At 46.6% G+C, this 21,112-nt stretch overlaps 1 protein-coding gene across 2 annotated transcripts in view; it reads right to left on the bottom strand.

Annotated features, from left to right (window-relative positions):
- Positions 1 to 14,665, bottom strand: part of PREX1 (phosphatidylinositol-3,4,5-trisphosphate dependent Rac exchange factor 1) — a 378,063-nt gene extending 363,398 nt beyond the window's left edge. For both annotated transcript variants that reach the window (XM_030212317.1, XM_030212318.1), the window contains exon 1: positions 14,393 to 14,665. In XM_030212317.1, coding sequence (XP_030068177.1) covers positions 14,393 to 14,533 — 141 coding nt within the window. In that variant the 5' untranslated portion in view covers positions 14,534 to 14,665. The remainder of the gene's footprint in view (positions 1 to 14,392) is intronic.
- Positions 14,666 to 21,112: the final 6,447 nt, after the last annotated feature.

The following is a 21,112-nucleotide window of genomic DNA, read 5'->3' as shown; positions in this document are numbered from 1 at the left end:
ACCTTCAAAGTGGCGGGAGGGGGGGGAGCGGCGGCAGGAGGGTGGAGGCGGGCCAAAATGTGCCCCCCTATCTTGGGCTCTGCCCCCCCCCTCCTGTCGAGGTCTGGCTACGCCCCTGATTGTAATCCTGGTCAAGCCACCTACCTTCCTTTGCCCCAGGTACAAAAACTTAGACTGTGAGCCCACTAGGGTTAGAGAAAGCACCTGTATGTAATAAATGTAAAACACTTTGGTAGTATATCAAATCCATGACCCTTTACATTACAAGAAACTCATCTGCCCTGTTACACGTACAGGATTTGAAAGGTGGAAAAAGCCAATGAGAGCCATTTAACAAGGTTAGTGGTAAACATTAAGAAAATGATTCCTAACATGGATACTTGGACCAGACACAGCAATTCTGAGTCAACCTGTTTTCTAGCCAGTAGAACAGAGTATACATTGAAGAGAGCATTCTTTGTCTCAAACTCTCAGGATATCAGCTGTGAAGACTGGTGTGAACTCCATATGGAAAAACGTAGGACGTGGTTAAGCACTGGGTCACCAATAACCATTGTGGACATCTATTAAAACAACTACAATGCATTCTGGAATGGATTTGGGGTTCTCACACTCTATAAGAGAATGCCACAGCAGTGTGCTTGAGTGTAAGGTCTAGGATCCAGTGGCAACTCCCACTGAACTTAAGGGTAGCTCTTGCCCTCTAGGTGCCACCCATTCTCTTCTGGCACCAGCAGTTTGGGCCCCATGGTGTCCTGTCTCTGCTATGAGAACAGTGTAGGAATTCAGACATTGCGTGGCTCAGACTAAAAGAGACAACCACGCCAAGCCACAAGAAAACAAGACAGTGTCTGCAGAGGCAGGACTGGTAGCAAACCTCCAAAGCAGGTAAAGAGAGCCTGCTTGAAGAGGACAGGGGTGAGAGCAGAATAGTGGAGACTGACTCGGGGCAAGTAGGTGAAGACTGAGACTAGCTAGGCCACGGTTCGGGAGACACTGTGCACTGGGGGAAGAGAGTGTGGAGGAAGGAAAGAAATGGAAGGAGAGAAAAAAAATACTGTGTGTGTGTTGGGAATGTAGTCTGTACAGTCGAGAAAGGAAGGAGAGAGGGAGAAGCAAAACATATGGGAGTCAATTCAAGAAACGGCACCAGAATTTAGGAATCGGAATGATGCAAGCTGAGTGTGAATGCTATAATGGCAGTTCTGCGTGGAACTGTTGTTACAGAATGCTACTGTAAGTCTGCATTTTCACACCTAACTTTAGACGTGAACATTTACACCAATTCAAAAGCTGGTGAAAACGCTTGCACCTAAGTCCTGGTAGTTAGGAGTGTAAATGGCAGTATTCCATAACATGGTGCGTAATTGTTTGGCACACTGCTAACCTGCACATGTCCCTCCCACATCCATGCCCCTTCTCCAATTGCACATAATAGACATTAGGCGTTCAGGTTATATAGAGGTGTAAGTCAGTTAGATGTGTAACTGCAAATTATTGCCAATTAGTGCTTATTAAGGCCAATCATTAATACTTATCACCAACTAATCATGTTTAACATGATGTGGATACTGAAACGCGTTAAACCATATCTCCCCTTGAAAACATTCCACAACTTAGCACAATCCACCGTACTTACCCATGTGGACTATTGCAACAGCATTTTCATAGGCTGTAAGGCCCAAATCCTAAAGAATCTTCAGACTGCCCAAAACACGGCAGCCAGACTCATTTTTGGTAAATCACGATTTGAGAGTGCATCACCCCTTCGTGAAAAGCTTCATTGGCTCCCTATTAGAGAACGAATAAACTTCAAGATCCACACGCTGATTCACAAGATCATCCATGGAGAATCTCCGAGCTACATGACCGACCTGATTAACTTGCCCACCAGAAACACTTCACAATCCTCACGAAATTACCTCAACCTGCACTACCCTAACTGCAAAGGATTCAAGTATAAATCCTCGTTTGATTCCAACTTCTCCTTCAAAGGCAGTCAACTCTGGAATGCCCTTCCCAGACCCATTCGTTCTATTAAAGACTACCTACCCTTCAGAAAATCGCTGAAAACCCATCTATTCAAGGAAGCTTATCCAAACGCCACGACCTAACCCTACGACTCCACCTATTCATCACCTGATCCTGCGACAACAGCAATGACTCAGACCACGCCTCCTCCAATTTTTCCCTATGTTTACCCTGACCCTATCTCCTGGCTATCTCAATCTAGCCTAAAACTAGCACCTTCTCCTACCTCCTCTACCCCCTCTCCGTTATAATATTACCTATCTACACATCCCCATTACTCTGCTAAACTTAGCCGTTTTCTCTGCACTACATATTGTAATCTTGCTACTATGTAAGTCGCATTGAACCTGCTTTGTGTGGGAAAGTGCGGGGTACAAATGTAACAAATAAATAAATAAAATAAATAAACTTATCATTAAGTGCCAATTTAGTGCTAATTAAGTTACACACACAATTGATCCTATTCTATAACCACCTGCCCAACTGCAAACCTAAGTGTAGGTGCCATTTATAGAATTGAGGGGATGGGGTGCAGGCTTTGTTTTAGATATATCAGTCGCTCTGAGCACACCAGAACAGCAAGGCTAACTGGATCCTCAGAGAGGACCCCTCCATACCCCCGCCTAGGGCACTTTGTCCTTTGATAGCCCTGGTCATTACATATACGATAGTTTGCCAAAATGACCCCTGCTTGAAAAATAGCCAAGATCACTAATCATAGGACTAAGTGGAATGAGGGACCTCACTGACACTCTGAAAAACACTTCTATTTGCAGGACAGGTGTTAATTCGTGGGGAAAAAACACGTCCATTCCTGCACTAAAAGTCACCGGCTGCACCCTAAACAAAAAATTAAAACCTACACGGCCACCCCGCCCCTCCTCCACCTCCACAAAGCATAAGATCTCTCAGCAGCAAAGTTAACACACAGTAGAAAGGTCCACAAGGCAACATCTTACTAAGCAGGAACAGACCACGCTGGGGAAATGTATAGATATCACGTTCTTCCTCTTTTCATTTCAAAAATACTCAGGACAGAGGTTGACTTTGTTCAAGGATGCTATGACCTCAAGTCTTTCTATCAATGTAATCTCACTTTATACCGAATGCCAGCGTTTAAACGTTCAGAGCTTGATTCAGTAAATGGCAACTGGCGCTGAAAAATCAGCACCGCAAAAAAAAAAATGAGAACACAAAGATGAGCGTCCATTATAGGATAGCATTGCGTGCTGATTTCAGCGCCCAAATTTGCTGAAACCAGATGCAATTCCCAGCACCCAATCTGGGCGCACATCCCCCGTATCCTATAAGACTGCACAAAATTTAGGAATGCCCCTGACCCGTCCATTCACCTCCCATGGCCATAACCCCCTTTTGGGTTGCGCACTACGGAATTTAGGTGCGCGTTGTTATAGAATAGCATGTAGCCACAAGCGCGTGCAAATTCAAATTGGTGCCAAATAGCACCCAATTATGGGCACCGATTGGCTCATTAGATGATTTAGTGGAGCACACATCTTGGAGGGGTGCCATATACAGAATCTGGCTTGCCTATTATGATCCCTTCCTTGATTTGAGACAAAATGTAAAAAGGCTGCAGATGTCCTGTGGCTTATAGTGATTAGCTCTTCCTTTAATCATACTAGAGCTGGCAATGAACACAAAATGCACTGTTTGGCTTATTTATATCCTGCTGCAGTGTGTGTGTGGTTTTGATTTGTTTTGTTTTTGCTTTACAATGTTTATATATACAGTAAAGTCACGCTTATCAGATGTAAGTGAAAAATCGAATAATATGGAAAACAGTGGTAACCCCATGCCACAACAGTGCTATTTTGCAGTAAATGTAGGGTCCTGGGTTCGAAACTAATTCTCTCAGATGCAAAACTTCTCTCTGTGCCACTCTGGAAAGCGGAAAGAGAAGCTGCGCGCTTCTTAACGGCAATGCAGTGATGTCACCGGGGGGGGGGGGGTCTGTCGGATACGTCAAATGATCAGATCGGCAAAGGTCAGATAATCGGGACTGTACTGCAGTAAGGGGAGAATTCTGTAAATGCTGCTCGCAAATGGACGCCGGAAAAGATCGGTGCTAAATGCTAGTCTATAGCACTTTACAGAATAGTGCTTAGCGCAATTCTCTGCGTATCAGACTTACACCTGCTGAAACCTGGTGTAAATCCTGGCACTCATGTTGAGTGCGCTGACACATTACTCTATAATACTGCGCACAACTTTTGGGAACGATCCTGACCTACCCATGCCCTCCCAGGGCCACCACCCCCCTCCTGGGTTGAACGCTATGGGATTTAGAAATCCAGCATTATAGAATAGCGCTCAGCCGGATGCATGCATAAATCTTAATCAGTGCCAATTTACGTCAATAGTTGGTTTTAGCATCCAATTATTGATGGTTAATAGCACATTAGCACAATGGGCTCTCAAGAAAAGATACAAGTGTGCTTTATTAACGACCCAACATGGGCCGTGTTTTGGCGTAAAACAATGAATGCTTCAGAGGTCGATTCAACAGGACAACACAACTAATAATACAAAGAGAGCTATCAATCTGCTCTTTGAACGGTGAACAGACAACTTGACGCGTATCAAGTTGTGGTTCACCATTCTAAGAGTGGATTGATAACTCTCTGAATATTAATAGTTGTGCTGTCCTGTTGAATCGACCCCTGAGGCAGACGCTGTTTTACACTGAAACACAGCCCATGTTGGGCCACTAATAAAGCACACTTGTATCTTTTCTTGAGAACCCGTTGTGCTTCTTTTCTGGATTGCTTTGCTGTGTACTTTGACCCTCTCCGTTGTACGCTAATAGCTCATTAGCCAATTAAGCTGAATGCACATCTCAGGAGAGCACCCAAATCTGGGCACCCAAATATAGAACCCGGGGAGGCGGTGTACAGAAGAAAGGGGGAAAGGTGCAGCCAACTCTGGATGGAACCAATAGGGGAGTTATTTTATCCACAGCTTCTCTAGAATTTGGAAGGGGGTCAGCAAAAGTGAATCATTGAGAAGGGATGAAACTCAATGTAAAGCAAGAGGGTAAGTTTCAGGTAACATAGGCTTAAACTGGCAGAGGGGGGGGGGGGGGGACATCAATCTTGTGTTCTCAGATATCACACGTCTGGCCTGGACACCTACATTGTAATGTCCATGTACGTCTGCGTGTCTGTGCATGAAGACCAGAATGGTAATGGTCTTCAGAAAAGGCCGAGACGTTGATTGTGGTAACCTTGCAGTATACAGGATTTAAGTGAGGTGTGTGCTGACATAATTACGCAGTTTGCTTGTGCGCAAACACCTTTTAGCATCGGGCGGTGGCTGCAGCTCACCGTGTCAGGAGCTGCACTAGACTTTGCACAAAGCCTCTCACACTTTACTGCTTTGACCCCCGAATGTAGGGGTCTCTCAGAGGCTCAATGCCCCAGGCAGGGTGTTGCAAAAAGACATTTCAGTCATTCTAAACTCTCTGGTGAAAAGAAAACACTTTTCAACAAACCATATGGCAAATTTTGCACCCTGCAAAACCAGTTCATTGCCAGTAAATGAGGCTTTAAAACTAGAACTGAGGATGAATAATCTAAAGAGGAAGATGCCACAGGAGTTTGTCTCACACCCGCTTGCTCGTGCTTCTGCAGAACAGAGAGAGAGAGACTGACTATCTTCCACCCTGTACTGGAGACTATGAAAAACAACATCCTATGGTGACTTGGGGTGGAGCAGCTTTCAGAAAAGCAAACCTTGTGACCTGCGGCTATAGAACAAAATTACACAGAGAGCTGAACCTGGTTTCAGTGTATGATGTGGTTATTGTATCCTGTGGCACATGCCTTACAAGAAGATACTTATACACTGCTGATGAGAGAGCAAAACACTCTGGGTTTCAATCAGCAAGTGTTGACTTTAAATCTAAGTAAGGAGCTGATGTGAGCCAGCGGTTAGAGGGAAGGGAACCACTGAGCTCTGAATCCCCGTCCAGCCCTTCTGAACATTCCTCTGGACTCCGTTCCTAGTTCTGCCACTGACTTCCTGTGTGATCTCATGAAAGAAGCTTTAAAAAGGAGCATCTTAACTTAGCCAAGAGTTTAGAGGCTTTGGGATGGAGGGGGGAAGGGAAGTGATTTACTGGGCAGTTCTCAGTTTGGGGGCTTTTCATTGCCCCGCCTTCTGATTTCTCTGCCAACCTCTCAGGAAGCTATTGTGGTGATAGATACTGTCAGCAGAGCTCAAATGACTCTGAGCAAGTCAATTAACACTTCAATGTGCCAGATACAATTAAAAAAAAAAAAAAAAAACTTAGGGACCCTTTTAGCAAACAGAGGGGCCCCCCCTCCATTTACAAAGACGCGTAGGTGCCTACGCGTGTACAACGCATGTCAAATTAGAACTATCGCCCTCCCCGGGTGGTAATTCTAATTTTGACGTGCATCTAAAACGCGCGGCAGAAAATACTTTTCGGCAAAAAAAGGCCTTTTTTTTGCAGGTGCACTGAAAAATGGACCTGTGTGCGTCCAATCAATGCACCTACACCAGCGCAGGCCATTTTTTGGCGCGCCTCAGTAAAAGAGCTCCAGCCTGCGGTAGCCCCAATGCGGCTCTTTCCCACACGCTGAGGCCATTTTTAGCGCTGCCAGTAAAAAGCAGATTTTTTTATAATTTTTCCCAATAATGCCCACATACTAATTTCCTCATTAACACGCGGTCATTAGCATGTGCAGCCTTACCGCCACTTATTTTGTAGGTGGTAAGGGCTCGCGTGCTAATCCCGCGCTGATCAGTTAGTGCACTGCAATGCCCACACAATAATGATTTATTTTTTAGCATGTGGGTAGTGTACACTGATCCCGAAATTTCTGCGGGACACCTGAGCGCGCCCTGCGGTACTGCTTTTTAAACCGGAGATAAGCACACATTATTGCTTACCACAGCTTAGTAAATGCGCCCCTTAGATTACGAGCCCACTAGGGGCAGAGAAAAAGTTCCTGAATGCAATAGGTAAAACGCTTTAATTGTACCACAGAAAGCCAGTATATAAATAATATGGAAAAATAATAATAATAATAATAATAAAAAGCACTATTGGGGAGGAAAGTGATTCTTTCCCTCATTTAAAAACTGCAGAACTACATTTAAAATTACAGGGAGCCTTTAATTCTGCTTAAATTCCTTTGCCTCTACATCTACACAACTGCAATAAGGAAACAGACATATCATAATTCCTAACGTTACATGTTTTTCTAGTCTTAATGAAGTTCTAGCAAGCACAGTCCACAATTTTAATAGCAAGCTTATGATGGGAACAGAAATCAGACCTAGGTTGAGCCTCTGAAAACCCTTAAACTGATGTCTGGATCAGTGGCACAAGTTCAGATTAAGAAGCCCCCAACCAACAATTTCAGAACGGGCCCCGGAACAGGGGAACCCACCTCAGTAAGTGGGTCCCCTTCTTCCTTGAGTGCCTGTTGCAGTACAGAGGCCACTTAGGAAACATTTCTACCACCAATCTGCAAGGAATCAGCCAATAAAAGTTTACAAAATTGTGCGGGCAACAGGGGAACAGCAGCAGGATGAGAGCCACCAAAAATAGAGGCATCCTTTGGCTAAAGAACATCTGTGAAGCTCAACTCCAAGACCTCACCCTGCTGTTACTCATTAAAAAGGCCTTCAAGTAGAAGAGATACTTTTGTCTTGCTGCACAGCTGCCACTGAACCAAAGCAGGCAGGGTTTGTTAGTTGGCTTACAAGGCTTTTCTCGTGGGCCGCTTTTACTAAGCATTCACCTACGGGCACAAAACTGCAGAACATTCATAATAAACAAGACCTATATCGTACTTCTTATCTACTATAATAAAACTCACCCTCAACATTCTGAGGACACTGACGTCAGTGAAGCCAATCCCTGACTTCCTTCAAAAAGGTTGAAGGTTCGTGGTGGTGAAGCCACCAAAATCGCTCCGGGCCCCGCCCTCGAGGGCGGAGCAATGGCAGAACAACGAACAGGTTGGCAGGGAGGGAGGCAGGGAGGCGGAGAGGGGTGGGACATCACTCCGGGCCCCGCCCTCGCGTCAAACGTCACGACATTGGGGGCGGAGCAATGGCAGAACAACGAAAGGGTTGGCCAGGGAGGGGGGGGGTGTTGGCGACGAAAACCTTGCTAGCGCCCGTTTCATTTGCTCTGAAACGGGCCTCTTTTACTAGTTTTTAAATATATTTCACATTTTTGAAAAAATTTACCCCTAGCAGAAAATCATTTTCTGAATTCAGCACACACCAGCCACAATAATACAGGACCTGTTTTACTAAAGTGCAGTAACATTTTGCACATTCACCCCCAGATTCTATAAAGGTCACCCAAATTCGGTCACCCAAATGATTTACAGTGAAACCTCAGTTTTCGTCGATAATCCGTCCGAAAACAATCGGCGAAATCCAAAACTGATGAAAACCGAGGCAATTAGGAGAAGGACGTCCATCTTCCGATACAAATTGGGAGATGGACGTCCTTCTTTTTCGACAAAATCCGAGGCAACCAACGAAACCCGAGAAAAATTTCTCATCGAAAAAATCAACGAAATCCAAACCGACGAAAACCAACGTCAACGAAAAACGAGGTATTACTGTAATTCTCTGTTTTGGGGTTTGTTAGGGCATCTGCTGAAGCCATTACAGTTGGTGGCTAGAATTTTGAGAGGTGCATCTAAACTTGACCACATAACTCCGATTTTGAAAAGTTTACATTGGCTACCAATAAAATGGTGCATTCAGTTTAAAGTCCTGATTATCATTTTCAATCCTCTTAACCACCAAATATCAACTTCTTTGAGAATATACTGTCCCCAGCGCCCACTGCATTCATCAATCTAGAAATGTTCACCTGGACACAGAGGGGTGAATTCTATAAATGGCACCAAAAAAAGTAGCACTTAAATAGCCCTGTTAACTCCACCACCTCCCGCGGGATGCTTGGAATGCTCTCCCGCGGGAGGTGGTAGAGATGAAAATGGTAACGGAATTCAAAAAGCGTGGGATAAACATAAAAGAATCCTGTTCAGAAGGAATGGATCCTCAGAAGCTTAGCCGAGATTGGGTGGCGGAGCCGGTGGTGGGAGGCGGGGCTAGTGGTTGGGAGGCAGGGCTAGTGCTGGGCAGACTTCTACGGTCTGTGCCCTGAAAATGACAGATACAAATCAAGGTCAGGTATACACATCAAGTTGCACATATGAGTTTATCTTGTTGGGCAGACTGGATGGACCGTGCAGGTCTTTTTCTGCCGTCATCTACAATGTTACTAAGGTGCGTTAAGTGTTTTTAGCTCGCCTACATTTAGGGCTCTGTTTACTAAGGTGCGCTAGCGTTTTTAGTGCATGCACAAAATTAGCATGTGCTGTGTAGGCACCCATAGGAATATTGTAGGCCCTTACATGGTTAACGCGCGTTAAAAACATCAGCGTGCCTATAACGCTGCTTAGTAAACAGGGCCCAAAGTTAGGTGCAGTTTATAGAATAGCTCTTATACAATTAGGAGAATGTTTTTTTAGCAGGTAGTGAGAAACGAATGTACGAATCGTAGCAAGCATAAAAGTGAAAGCACACATTGTTGCCTGTTTCCTGCGTCTAAATATAAGCCTTCCAAGTTAAAAAAAAAAAAAGATAAACGCTTATATTTAAAGATGCAGAGAACAGACACCAGTGTGAGGTTTATGTTCGTGTTTGCCAGGCGCATGTGTACAGGAACTAAACTTGCTGCAAAGCTTTTTTGTGTATGCGCTAAGCACGTTCCCCCTTGCTTTCACTTTTACAGCATGCATATAATTGGAAATACAATTTCCTTTGAGCATTGGCCAACTAGGTTTCTGCGCTGTTATTGCGATATGGTTCCTGCGCTGTTGGCTTACCGTGGGAGTTCTGAGCATCGGCCTGTGGGAGTGTAGCCAAAGCAGCCTGCTGCCTAGACTAGCAAGTCGTACTTGAAAGCCTCCAGAAGGGTAAGAAGAGACACACAGGGGCGTAGTTACCGAAGTGCGCTAAGCAATTATCAGCACATCCGTTATTATGCACAATTAATATAAAAGGGATCCTGTGCACTAAGCCCAGATTTACCACAGTATTAAAGTCGGGCATTTTCTTTTTTTTTTTTTTCAGGTCATGCGCTAATGTTCTCAGCGTGCAACACCTGCAAAAAAAATAACATGGAGCACTTACCGCCGCTCCTGGATTAACCCTGCATTATTCAGTTAGTGCCCACTAATGCGAACGAGCTAGCTGGATAATGTGGAAATGCTCATGATAAGCCCCCTCTAAAAAAAAAAAAAAATAGTTTACACAGGCTTAACGTGCAGAAATAGGCAAAATAATGCAAAATGCTTTAACGCGTATCAAGGGCGTTTTAATGCTTTTTGCAGTAGCCTGTTTTTTTCCCACACTAAGGGGTCCTTTTACCAAGCCGACTAAAAAGTGGCCGGCGCTGGTATCAGAATGTGGCTTTTCTGTGTGCTATGGCCACTTTTAGCATGGCAGTAAAATGGCCGTCTTGCCGTTTTTTCTGTAATGGCCATATGCTAATTTTCCCATTACTGCGTGGCCATTACCATGGGAGCCCTTACTGCCACCTATTTAGGAGGCGGGAGGGGCTTCCGTGCTACTTCCGTGCTAATCGGGTAGCGTGCGGTAATGTAAGCTCCTCTGAGCAGGGACCGTCCTTCTTTGTTTATTTTGTACAGCGCTGCGTAACCCTAGTAGCGCTCTAGAAATGTCAAGTAGTAGTAGTAGTAATGTGCCTGCACTATCCAATTAGCCTCTCCACCCATGGGCACACCTCCCGTGCTGGAAAAAAATGTTTTCCAGTGCGGGATTAGTGCATGCTGAGCAGGGAACTACATGTCCCATGATAATGTTCGTTTAGTGTGTGGTAGGCCTGTGTTAGGTCTACCATGCCTTAGTAAAAGCGTGCGTATTAACTGTTATCATACTGGCATGATAGTGTGCATTAATTCACAAGCGCATTAACTGCTATCACACTGGCATGATAGTTTAGGGAGTTGCACGGACTTCCAAATTATATAAAATCTGGTGGATTTTAAAGAAATAATCATGAGAAATACTCTCTTCAAACACCCTAAAGCCTGCTTTGAGCTGGCGTTCATTTTTAACGGCAAGCTGACTTTGTTTTGTGCGCTGTTCTCTGAGCATTGGGAGGGAATTACCTCATTAACATCTATTTGCGCTAATGTTTTGAGCGCTCATCGTCTCCTGCGCAAGAGCCTCTGAGCATTCTGCACTCACTAAGGAGTCCTTCTACAAAGGCGCACTGAAAAATGGCCTGCGGTAGTGTAGACGCGTGTTTTTGGGTGCACGCAGAATTATTTTTCAGCGCACCTACAAAAAATGCCTTTTTGAAAATTTTTGCCAAAAATGGACGTGCGGCAAAATCAAAATTGCCGCACGTCCATTTTGGGTCTGAGACCTTACCGCCAGCCATAGACATAGCAGTAGAGAATTTGGGCGGTAATGACCTATGCGCGTCCAATGCCGGACGCGCACCAGAAAATACAAAATATTTTTCAGACGCGCGTAGCAGATGCGCGCCAAAATTGAAATTACCACGAGGGCCATGCGGTAACCGGGCGGTAACTCCAATTTGGCACTCACTGGGTGCGTGTAGGCACCTACTCGGCTTAGTAAAAGGGGCCCTCATGCAGGTGCTAATCCAGTGCTAACGGCCTCTTAACGCCCGTGTTTGGTTCAGAGCATCGGTGCACCAGTGTGGCAAAAGAGGAATGATTTCTACCAGTGGCTTAGCTAGGTGGGGCCACGGGGGCATGGGCCCCTGCAGATTTAGAGCTGGCCCCCCTGCTTTCACCCCCCACGCTGCTGACCCTCCCCTGCCACATTTGCCCCCCCCCCCCCACAGCCAACCCTCCCCCTCTATCCACCCCAAATGCAAAGCACTGGTGGGATCCTGCTAGGATGCATGGGACCAGACTCTTCCAACACTTACTGTCTATAATATTACCCATGTTAAATTAACATTGATTGAGAGCCAGCCAGGCCTCTACTGAGTAGCATTATACTGTAAATTGCGGTTTCTCCCAATGGCTGGAACTTGTATTAAGCCCTGACTTGCAAAGAAAAAGCACATTCATTCCTATTTCAGTTAGCAATGTTGTCATGAAAACATTCACAATGCCAAAAGTTATTACATAAATGGTAAATACAGATCTTTTAGCACACGCTCAAAGTGTCAAAACTACAGCCCTAGTAGTCGGTAGGAAGCCGCCCGTAGCGCTAATTCCGATTCAGGATTTAGGACTGGGGGGACTTTTTCCGCTTTTGCTGTGCGATTTTACTTTAATGTCCTGAATCTTGACACGTTAATAGCAAGTGTTCAAAAGTCAGAGACGAGTATTTCTAGGTAGGAGAAACGAGAGGGAAAGAAAAGAGTTGGAGAGCTCATCAAACCACCACATCCTTTCTCGTTCGTCGGTAGTTTTTATTTTGTTTTGTTTTTTAAGACTCTTTTCCACTCGGGTGAATCTTAAGAACCGCGCGGACAAAAGCCAGAGGAAGGAGTTTGAGCGAGAGAGGTGCAGAGCAATCCGTGCTCAGAAACCAAACCCTCTCGAGAGGAGGGAGAACCCGCCAAGCAGCCAGACTCCACACAAAGAAAGGCACAGCATTTCCACTAGGCTTCTGCTTGCACAGTTCTAGCGCCCATTGCATCGAGCCCTGGAGCCTCTGTTGCACGTGAAGTTCATGGTTGCAAAATGTTTGCAGCTTTTTTAAAAACCCTGATGACTCTAACGCTATATGGAGCAACGAGCCCCTGAGCTAATCGCGAACTGGGGGCTACAGTCGCGGGTCTGACCCGTGGGGTGGGGACAGGTGGATCCCCATTAAAAGTGATTTTGTGCTGTAAAATTTCCAGCTGATATTACATGTATTTCATGAAGTGATGTTACAGACTCCGCTTCCTCCTTTATGTGCTCGATCACTTTGGTCAGCTTGACTTTGCTGCTGCTCAGTCCTCCGGCTCCGAGCGCAGATTCAGAACCGCAGCTTTAACTATTTGTTTGCCACCAGGCACCGGCCAATTAGAAGAGATCCTGCGCTCACCAAAAAATCATAATCCCCCCACCCCAACAGCAAAAGGCAGCTCACTTTAACACAGAGAAGATCAAGATTAAATGGAGATTTTCTTTATAATGAAAACGAACCTGTCTGCTCACACATAACGAAAGACTCGTTAAAAAAGGAAGGAAACACTTTAGAAGTGAAGATTCGCCTGACACTTTTAACATTTTTTTCTATTTTAATGGATGCTCCTTTTCCGCTAGTGATTGTAGGGTGGGAGTGGGGGCAACTTGATTGGGGGGGGGCATCTAGCATCGGCGCCAATATTTCAAACTGATTGAGGGTGCCAAACACAGTACAAGTTACCCTTCCTAGACACTCAGTATTGGCGGGGGGGGGGGGGGTGTTCAGTACCCACCGACACCCCCAGAGCTGACTCGTGGCATCCTCTGCCCTGGGGGGGAGAGGGCATCCTCTGCCCTGGAGGAGGGGAGAGGTCTGCCCTGAGGGGAGAGGACGTCTTCTGCCCTGGGGGGGGGGGAGAGGGCATCCTCTGCCCTGGGGGGGGGAGAGGGCATCCTCTGCCCTGGAGGAGGGGAGAGGTCTGCCCTGAGGGGAGAGGACGTCCTCTGCCCTGGGGGGGGGGAGGGCATCCTCTGCCCTGGGGGGGGGAGAGGGCATCCTCTGCCCTGGAGGAGGGGAGAGGTCTGCCCTGAGGGGAGAGGACGTCCTCTGCCCTGGGGGTGGGGATGGCATCCTCTGCCCTGGGGGGGGGAGAGGGCATCCTCTGCCCTGGAGGAGGGGAGAGGTCTGCCCTGAGGGGAGAGGACGTCCTCTGCCCTGGGGGGGGGGAGGGCATCCTCTGCCCTGGGGGGGGGGGGGAGAGGGCATCCTCTGCCCTGAGGGGGGAGGGCATCCTCTGCCCTGTAGGGGGGAGAGGGCATCCTCTGCCCTGGAGGAGGGGAGAGGTCTGCCCTGAGGGGAGAGGACGTCCTCTGCCCTGGGGGGGGGAGGGCATCCTCTGCCCTGGGAGGGGGGGAGAGGGCATCTTCTGCCCTGGAGGAGGGGAGAGGTCTGCCCTGAGGGGAGAGGACGTCCTCTGCCCTGGGGGGGGGGAGAGGTCTGCCCTAGGGGAGAGGGGTCCGAACAGCCCACCTTTCTCCGCCAGCCCAGACTCTTCTCACTGATGCTGCTGCCTACCACGGGGGGGGGGGGGGGGGCTCCCGTGACCCCCGTCAGTCTGTGCGGATCGGGCTCCGGGGAAACAGATACTCACGGACTGGAGGAAGTGCAGGGTTCCCACGTAGACCCGCTCCGTGTTCAGGATCTCGTTGAGCACACAGAGCCGCAGCCGCAGCTGGCGATCGGCATCCCGGGTGCTTTCCGAGCTGTGGCCGGGCGCCTTAGCCAGTTCCATCTCCCCGACCCGCTGCAGTGCCCTCCTCCTCCCCCGGCCCGGCTCGCACGCCTCACGGCTCCATCATCCTCGCCGCCCGATCCGCGAAGGCAGCGGCGGAGGAGCATGTGGAAGAGAAGCAGCCCCGACCGTCCCGCGACTCCCCCGGCCGGAGACCAAGTGAAGCGGCGAGACGGAGGGAAACCCTTTAATGCGAGGCGGACGCTGCCTCCCAGGGAGCGTCTCTAATTTCCAGCGCTGGCCCGAAAGCGGCAACAGCCAGAGGGCTGCATTGCATGTGCCTCCTGCAGATGGGCAGATTGTATTGATTGAGGGGAAAGAGTTTAGTGGTGTTGTTGCTGTTTTAAAAGAAGTCGTCTGCTGTGATTTTGAGAGTGCTCCAATACTGGGTAAACTCCTTGACTGTCTCTAAGAAGGGGAAGTTTCCTTTGGGTTTAGCACCTCCAATCATTTTGAAAAGTCGGCTCCTATGCTTATTAGCAGCCTGCATTTGTAGCTGTTGGTATTTACCAGCTTTTATTATTATTATTAGCATTTGTATATAGCGCTACCAATACATATATATATATATATATATATACATATATACCAGACGCACGCAGCGCTGAACACCTGATACAAAGAGACAGTCCCTGCTCAAAAGAGTTTACAATCTACATAATACAGACAGACAAGACAGTTACAGGTGAGGGAAGTAATGGGAGCTAAAAAGCAGCAGTGAAAAGGTGGGTTTTCAGCATAGATTTGAAAACAGGTAGAGATGGAGCTAGACGTATAGGTCCAGGAAGTCTATTCCAGGCATAAGGTGCCGCGAGAGAAAAGGAGCGAAGCGGTACTTCCCATCCGCAGCATCCCATCATATCCACTGCTCCAAAAATATATTTCTTTTTGTAGCGCCAGTGTGTACCCGGCGGTAATCGGGCAGTGGCACACGGTGCCTGGTTACTGCTGGGTTAGCACGGGAGCCCTTACTGTCACCTCAATGGGTGGCGGTCAGGGCTTCCCCCCCCCAAAAAATGGCCGTGCTGCAAGTGCTTCGTTTGCCACACGGCCATTGCTTTAAAAAAAAAAAAAAAGACTTCCCTTTTACCCGCTGTGGTAAAAGGGGGCCTCGGCGTGTGCGTCAAAAACACATGCCAACACCAGCCCAATCAGCACATAGCACATGCTAATGTGGGACCAGTGTCCCAAGCTTGGTTGCCACCCAGGGCGGAGCACCCTTCTGCTCCAGTCACATCACACCCGACCCCCCCCCAAGCATTAAGAGGGGGTGCACTGAACAGTCATAGAGCTGCAGTCTATGCGGGCCGCACAGCTGTCGACTCTTGTCGGTCCCCTGCCCCAGAACAGGAAGTTGATGTCAGAGAGGGCAGGGGACCAGCAGAGCCGACAGGGGACTAGCAGAGCCCATGTAGACTGTGACTGCTTGATGCACCCCCCCCCCCCCCTTTTACTGCCTGCACCTAGGGTGGAATATACCCATCACCCCACTCTAGGTACTGCTATGGTCAGATTTTATGTAGCAGGTTTTTAAAGCAGTCTCCATTTAAAAACAAATTTCCAACATTTTTTTGTGGGTCATGTATTGATGTTAGTAGTGTGCGGTACCTGCAAAAAGTTAATTCAGGAGCACTTACTAGTGCTTCCACATTAACCCCGTGTTAGAGCTAGCTGGTTAACTCTTCCACACCCACTCTGCTTATAACACACTCTCTACCCATGACACATCCCCTAGAAAAAAAAAATTAATAGCTAACAAGCCAGTTAACATGGCAAACAGGCAAAATACTGCAAAACACTTTAACGTTTTTTGCGATAGCTCATTTCCCCCCATCGATGGGCTGACGCTCAAAACCTAACACCGGCGCTACAGGTGATTAGCGCCAGACTAGCATCAACATTAATGTGCGCAGAATGCTCAAAAGGCTCTAACGCAGGAAACAACATGTGCACCAAAGATCAGCACAATTACATTTAAATGTAGTCAAGGAGATGTTAATGAGGTCATTAGTTATTCCCTCCCAATGCTCAGAGAAGAGGGGATATCTCACGATTTTCCTTTTCAAATCTGCCAGTTTTTATTTTAATGGAACGAGAAAAGAAGCCTGTGCAAGACTCTGAGCGCCAGTGATGAGGAACAAATGTGTGCGAGTCCAAGTAAAACCAAAAATGGAAGCCTGCTTTCTGCACTTAAATATAAGCTTTTCAAGTGAAAAACATTTTGAAAAGCTTATATTTAAGGAGCAGAACAGCGCCGATGTGTGCCTGCACTTTAAGGTTTGAATGGGCATGTGAACAAAAGCATTGCTTACTGCACAACTCTTGTGCACATGCACCAGGCATGTTCCTCACCCTTGCACAGCGAGAATATCATTTGCACACTGTTAACTTTGAGCATTTAGGCAGTCATTTTTGTGCGTTGGTTCTGCGGTATTTTACAGCACTGTAGTTATGAGCATCAGCCAATAAGTGTGCATTAGGGCTTAATGTCCTTTAGTAAAAGGGCCCCTATATTACATAATGATCTTGTTAGCTGTTAATATTAGTATTTATATATTGCTTCATTTTGATTGTTACTGCATTTCTTTAATTTCTGACAGGAGCAATGTCTCCATATGGGTTTTGACTGTGGGCTCATACAGAAGAAACCTTTCATTGCAGCTATGCGCTAATTTTTAGCACAGGATTCCATAAAGCAAAAATAATGCCAAGGTTTTGCTCCTTATTGCAATTAACCAAAATAATATGCAAATTGCCCCTGCAGAAAGCAATTGTGTGCTAATATGGGAGAGTGTACCGGACACACGCACACACAGGTCTGCACCAGCGGACGGTATGTCTTGTGCTCAAAGTGGCATGTGCTGAAGTGTTATTCTGTGCATAGAATTTTTGGGATACAAACATTTATCAAGACCCCAAAGGGCACTGATGAGTTCCACACCAACACACAAATCAAAAGCAAAAAAAGCAGAAAAAGCCAATCCAAATGTCCAGGATGACCAAAGTCTATTCTTTAAAAAAAAAAAAAAGTTGCTGATAAAACAACCGAACACGGGCCGTGTTTCGACAAACACAGTCTTCATCAGGGGTATCTTTCAAATCAGCAAACAGTATGTAGTCATATTGGAAAAGCCAATACAGCAGTCTGCTCGGAAAGAATGAATCCTAAGGAGCTTAGGCGAGATTGGGTGGCAAAGCCGGTGGCGGGAGACGGAGATGGTGCTGGGCAGACTTATACGGTCTGTGCCAGAGCCGATGGTGGGAGGCGGGACTGATGGTTTGGAGGCAGGGATAGTGCTGGGCAGACTTATACGGTCTGTGCCAGAACCGGTGGTGGGAGGCGGGGCTGGTGGTTGAAAGGCGGGGATAGTGCTGGGCAGACTTATACGGTCTGTGCCCGGAAAAGGACAGGTACAAATCAAGGTAAGGTATACACAAAAAGTAGCACATGTGAGTTTATCTTGTTGGGTAGACTGGATGGACCGCGCAGGTCTTTTTCTGCCATCATCTACTATGTTACTATGTTTGTAAAGGTGCAGCATAGCCGAGTGCTCGGCCAAAACTCTTCCAGCATCTTTCTCCCTCTCTTCCCCCCTTTTGGTCCAGGTCTCTCCCCCCCCCCCCCCCCCACCTTCTCCCCAGGTCCAGCAACGCCCCCCTTCCCACCCAAGTCTAGTTTCTCTTCTCCCTCTCCTGCAAGCCCAGCATGTCTCCCTTTTCCTCCCTCCCTCCCCTCCCATTCCCACATGTGTATCTGGCATCTCTCACTTCCTGTCCTCCCCCCTCCTGGGGGTCTGGCGTCTCCCTCTATCCCTCTGTCCCTCCCACAGTCTTCCAAACTCACACTGGCAGTGGCAGCAATGAAAGCAGATAAGCCTCTGGTCATAGTGGCCAGCTCTGCCAGGGCATTTCCTCTGCCACATCCTGCCTCCTCTGATAAACATTGTCAGCCAGAGGCTACCTGCTTTCATCACTGCCACTGGGGCAGAGAAAGTCACCAGACCCACAAGAGGGAGAGGAAGTGAGAGATGCCAGACCCACATGGGAGGGGGAGAAATGGAGAGAAATGATGGACTGTGGAAACGGAGAGCTGCAGCTTGACATGGTACCAGTGGTGTGCTGGAGCGGGCTCTCAAGGGCTCGCGAGAGCCGTTTGTTAAGTTTTTAAGAATTTTGGGAGCCGGTTGTTAAAGTAGGCCTCCCCATGGCTACTTTAACAACTGACTCCCAAAATGTGGGCTTGGGCCCCCTCCTGAATTCTCTTTTACTTTGCTGGCAGTGATGTTGGCCCCACCAGCCAAGTAAATAGACTGCTGCTGCTCCCTGCTCCTTGTTTCTGACTCTGAGCATCAGGCTGGGACTTTTCATGCAAGCGCAAGAAGGTTCCATCATGTTGCTCAGAGCCAGAAACAAGCAGCAGAGAATGGTGGCAGTCCATTTATTGGCTGGTGGGGCTCGGCAAAGGTATGCCTAGCGTGCCCGCACAAGGGAGGGGAGAGAGAGGCATGTATTCCCCCCCCCCCCAAAAAAAATGTCAGGGCCGGCTATGCCCGGAGACAGAGCCCGTTGTTAAAACTTTACCAGCACGGTACCATTCATAAAATAGCACTCCAACCCATGTTCAGACATATGCAAATGCCACTCGGAAGCATCCACATACATTTGGCATTTAAGTCCTGGTGCTGTGTTCAGACTTTTGGTCTGTGCACTTCTCTGTATTTGCACTGAATAGCCAAAAGCCTCATTACCACAGATTTAAATGTTCCATGCACTAGGCTTCGTGCACAATATCCATTTTTGCACAGGGCATCCACAAAATTGTGCACTAAAGCCTAACACTTTTCTGCAGCAGTCCCAAAGTGCAAAATGGTGTACACCACTTTGCACAACAATCAGGAAGGCAATTCATAAATTTAACATGGATGAGTAAATAAATACATTAAAGTGGTACAGAGCCCTTTTCCAGAGCCCATTATTGTTTTCCAGCAGGGAGTTTAATCCTCCTGTTTAGACCCTTTACTTCACTTCATTGTTTTCCCAGCGGGGTTGGGTGGCAGGAAGTTAATCCCCCCCACACCTCATATTCAATTGCATTCAGTCTCTGAAAGTGACCAAGGGGCCTGTACAGTAACAATTCATAAACCCCTGCTTGACAGCCACACCTTGGTCTTTACCAAAATGGCAGAGAAGCATCCCTGTCTACAAGTTCATAAGTGTTGCCATACTGAGACAGACTGAAGCTCAATCAAGCCCAGCATCCTGTTTCCAACAGTGGCCAATCCAGGTCACAAGTACCTGGAAAGATCCCAAAACAGTACAATACATTTTATGCTGCTTATCCTAGAAATAAGCAGTGGATTTTCCCTAAGTCCATCTTAATAATGGCTTGTGGAATTTTCTTTTAGGAAGCTATCCAAACGGTTTTTAAACTCCGCTAAGCTAACTGCTTTTACCATACATCTGCTACAACCAAGGCAACTTATAAAAGCAACAATTAGTTACTAATTCCCCCGCTCCCATAGAAAAGGATCAATCTTTATCAAATTGCCAGCTGCCTTAAGGCAGCATTTTCTGCACAGATACAAAGTGAGAGAAACTCATTAATAAAGTGGACCCTTAAACTCAATTATTTTCTCTTTAGAACAAACAGAAGGCTGCATCTTTTTACCTCGTATAAAATTATGGCAGGAAATGAATGACACTCCCCAGGCTTAGAAAGAGCCTTTTCTGTCTCTGCCCAACATAAAGAATCTTAGCAAGCAGTGACTTTTTGATTTATTTTCTTGTTCTTAGCTCTCTGACCCTTAATTTTCTCAACAACAGAGGCTTATAATTCTGCACCTGCTCCCTTGACTGTTTCTTATGTTAGGTTTTGCACTGTTTTCACTAATTACTGTTTATAGACCTTTATTATTTTGAAACTCCTTAGAGAGGTTGCTAAATTAATATTGGAATAAATGTTGATGTTTATTTCCAGGCTTACAGAGATACTATCCACCAAATTCTATTAATGGTGCCTTAAATTAGGTGCACACATGTATGCTCAGTTACAGAATAGGGTCAGTTATACATGTAGCATAATTAGCTAATTGATGCTACATTGGCACTTAATAATTGGAGATAAATACCAATAATTGGCTTTAAGAAGCACAATTTGGCACTAATTAATTAGCAGTTGTGTGCATAATTGACTGATGCCCTTATTCTGTAAACTGTGTGCCTAATTTTTCTTGTGTGCAACTGCAAAGAGGGTGTTAACATGGGCTGGACATTTACACGTCAGGGGCATATTGCCGGATTCTATATAACGTGTCTAGAGATCCGTGCTGAAATCCAGGCGTATTCTATAACAATGTGCGTAACTTAATTGACTTAAGCTAATCAGCATTGATAACAGGACTTAACAAGCAATAATGAACACTAATTGGCAATAATTAGAATTTACACACACAACTCGCTAAGTGTATTCTGTAATGAACTGCGCCTAAGTTCAAAACAGGTGTGGCTATGGGTGTGGGAAATGGGCATTCCGTGGGCATTCTATACATTTAAAAAAACATTGATATACCATTATGTTGA

The sequence above is a fragment of the Microcaecilia unicolor genome, chromosome 8 (genome assembly GCF_901765095.1).
Source record: "Microcaecilia unicolor chromosome 8, aMicUni1.1, whole genome shotgun sequence".
NCBI classification, from domain to species: domain Eukaryota; kingdom Metazoa; phylum Chordata; class Amphibia; order Gymnophiona; family Siphonopidae; genus Microcaecilia; species Microcaecilia unicolor.
Note: the sequence above shows the minus strand (reverse complement) of the source record. Positions and strands in the feature narration are given on the sequence as shown.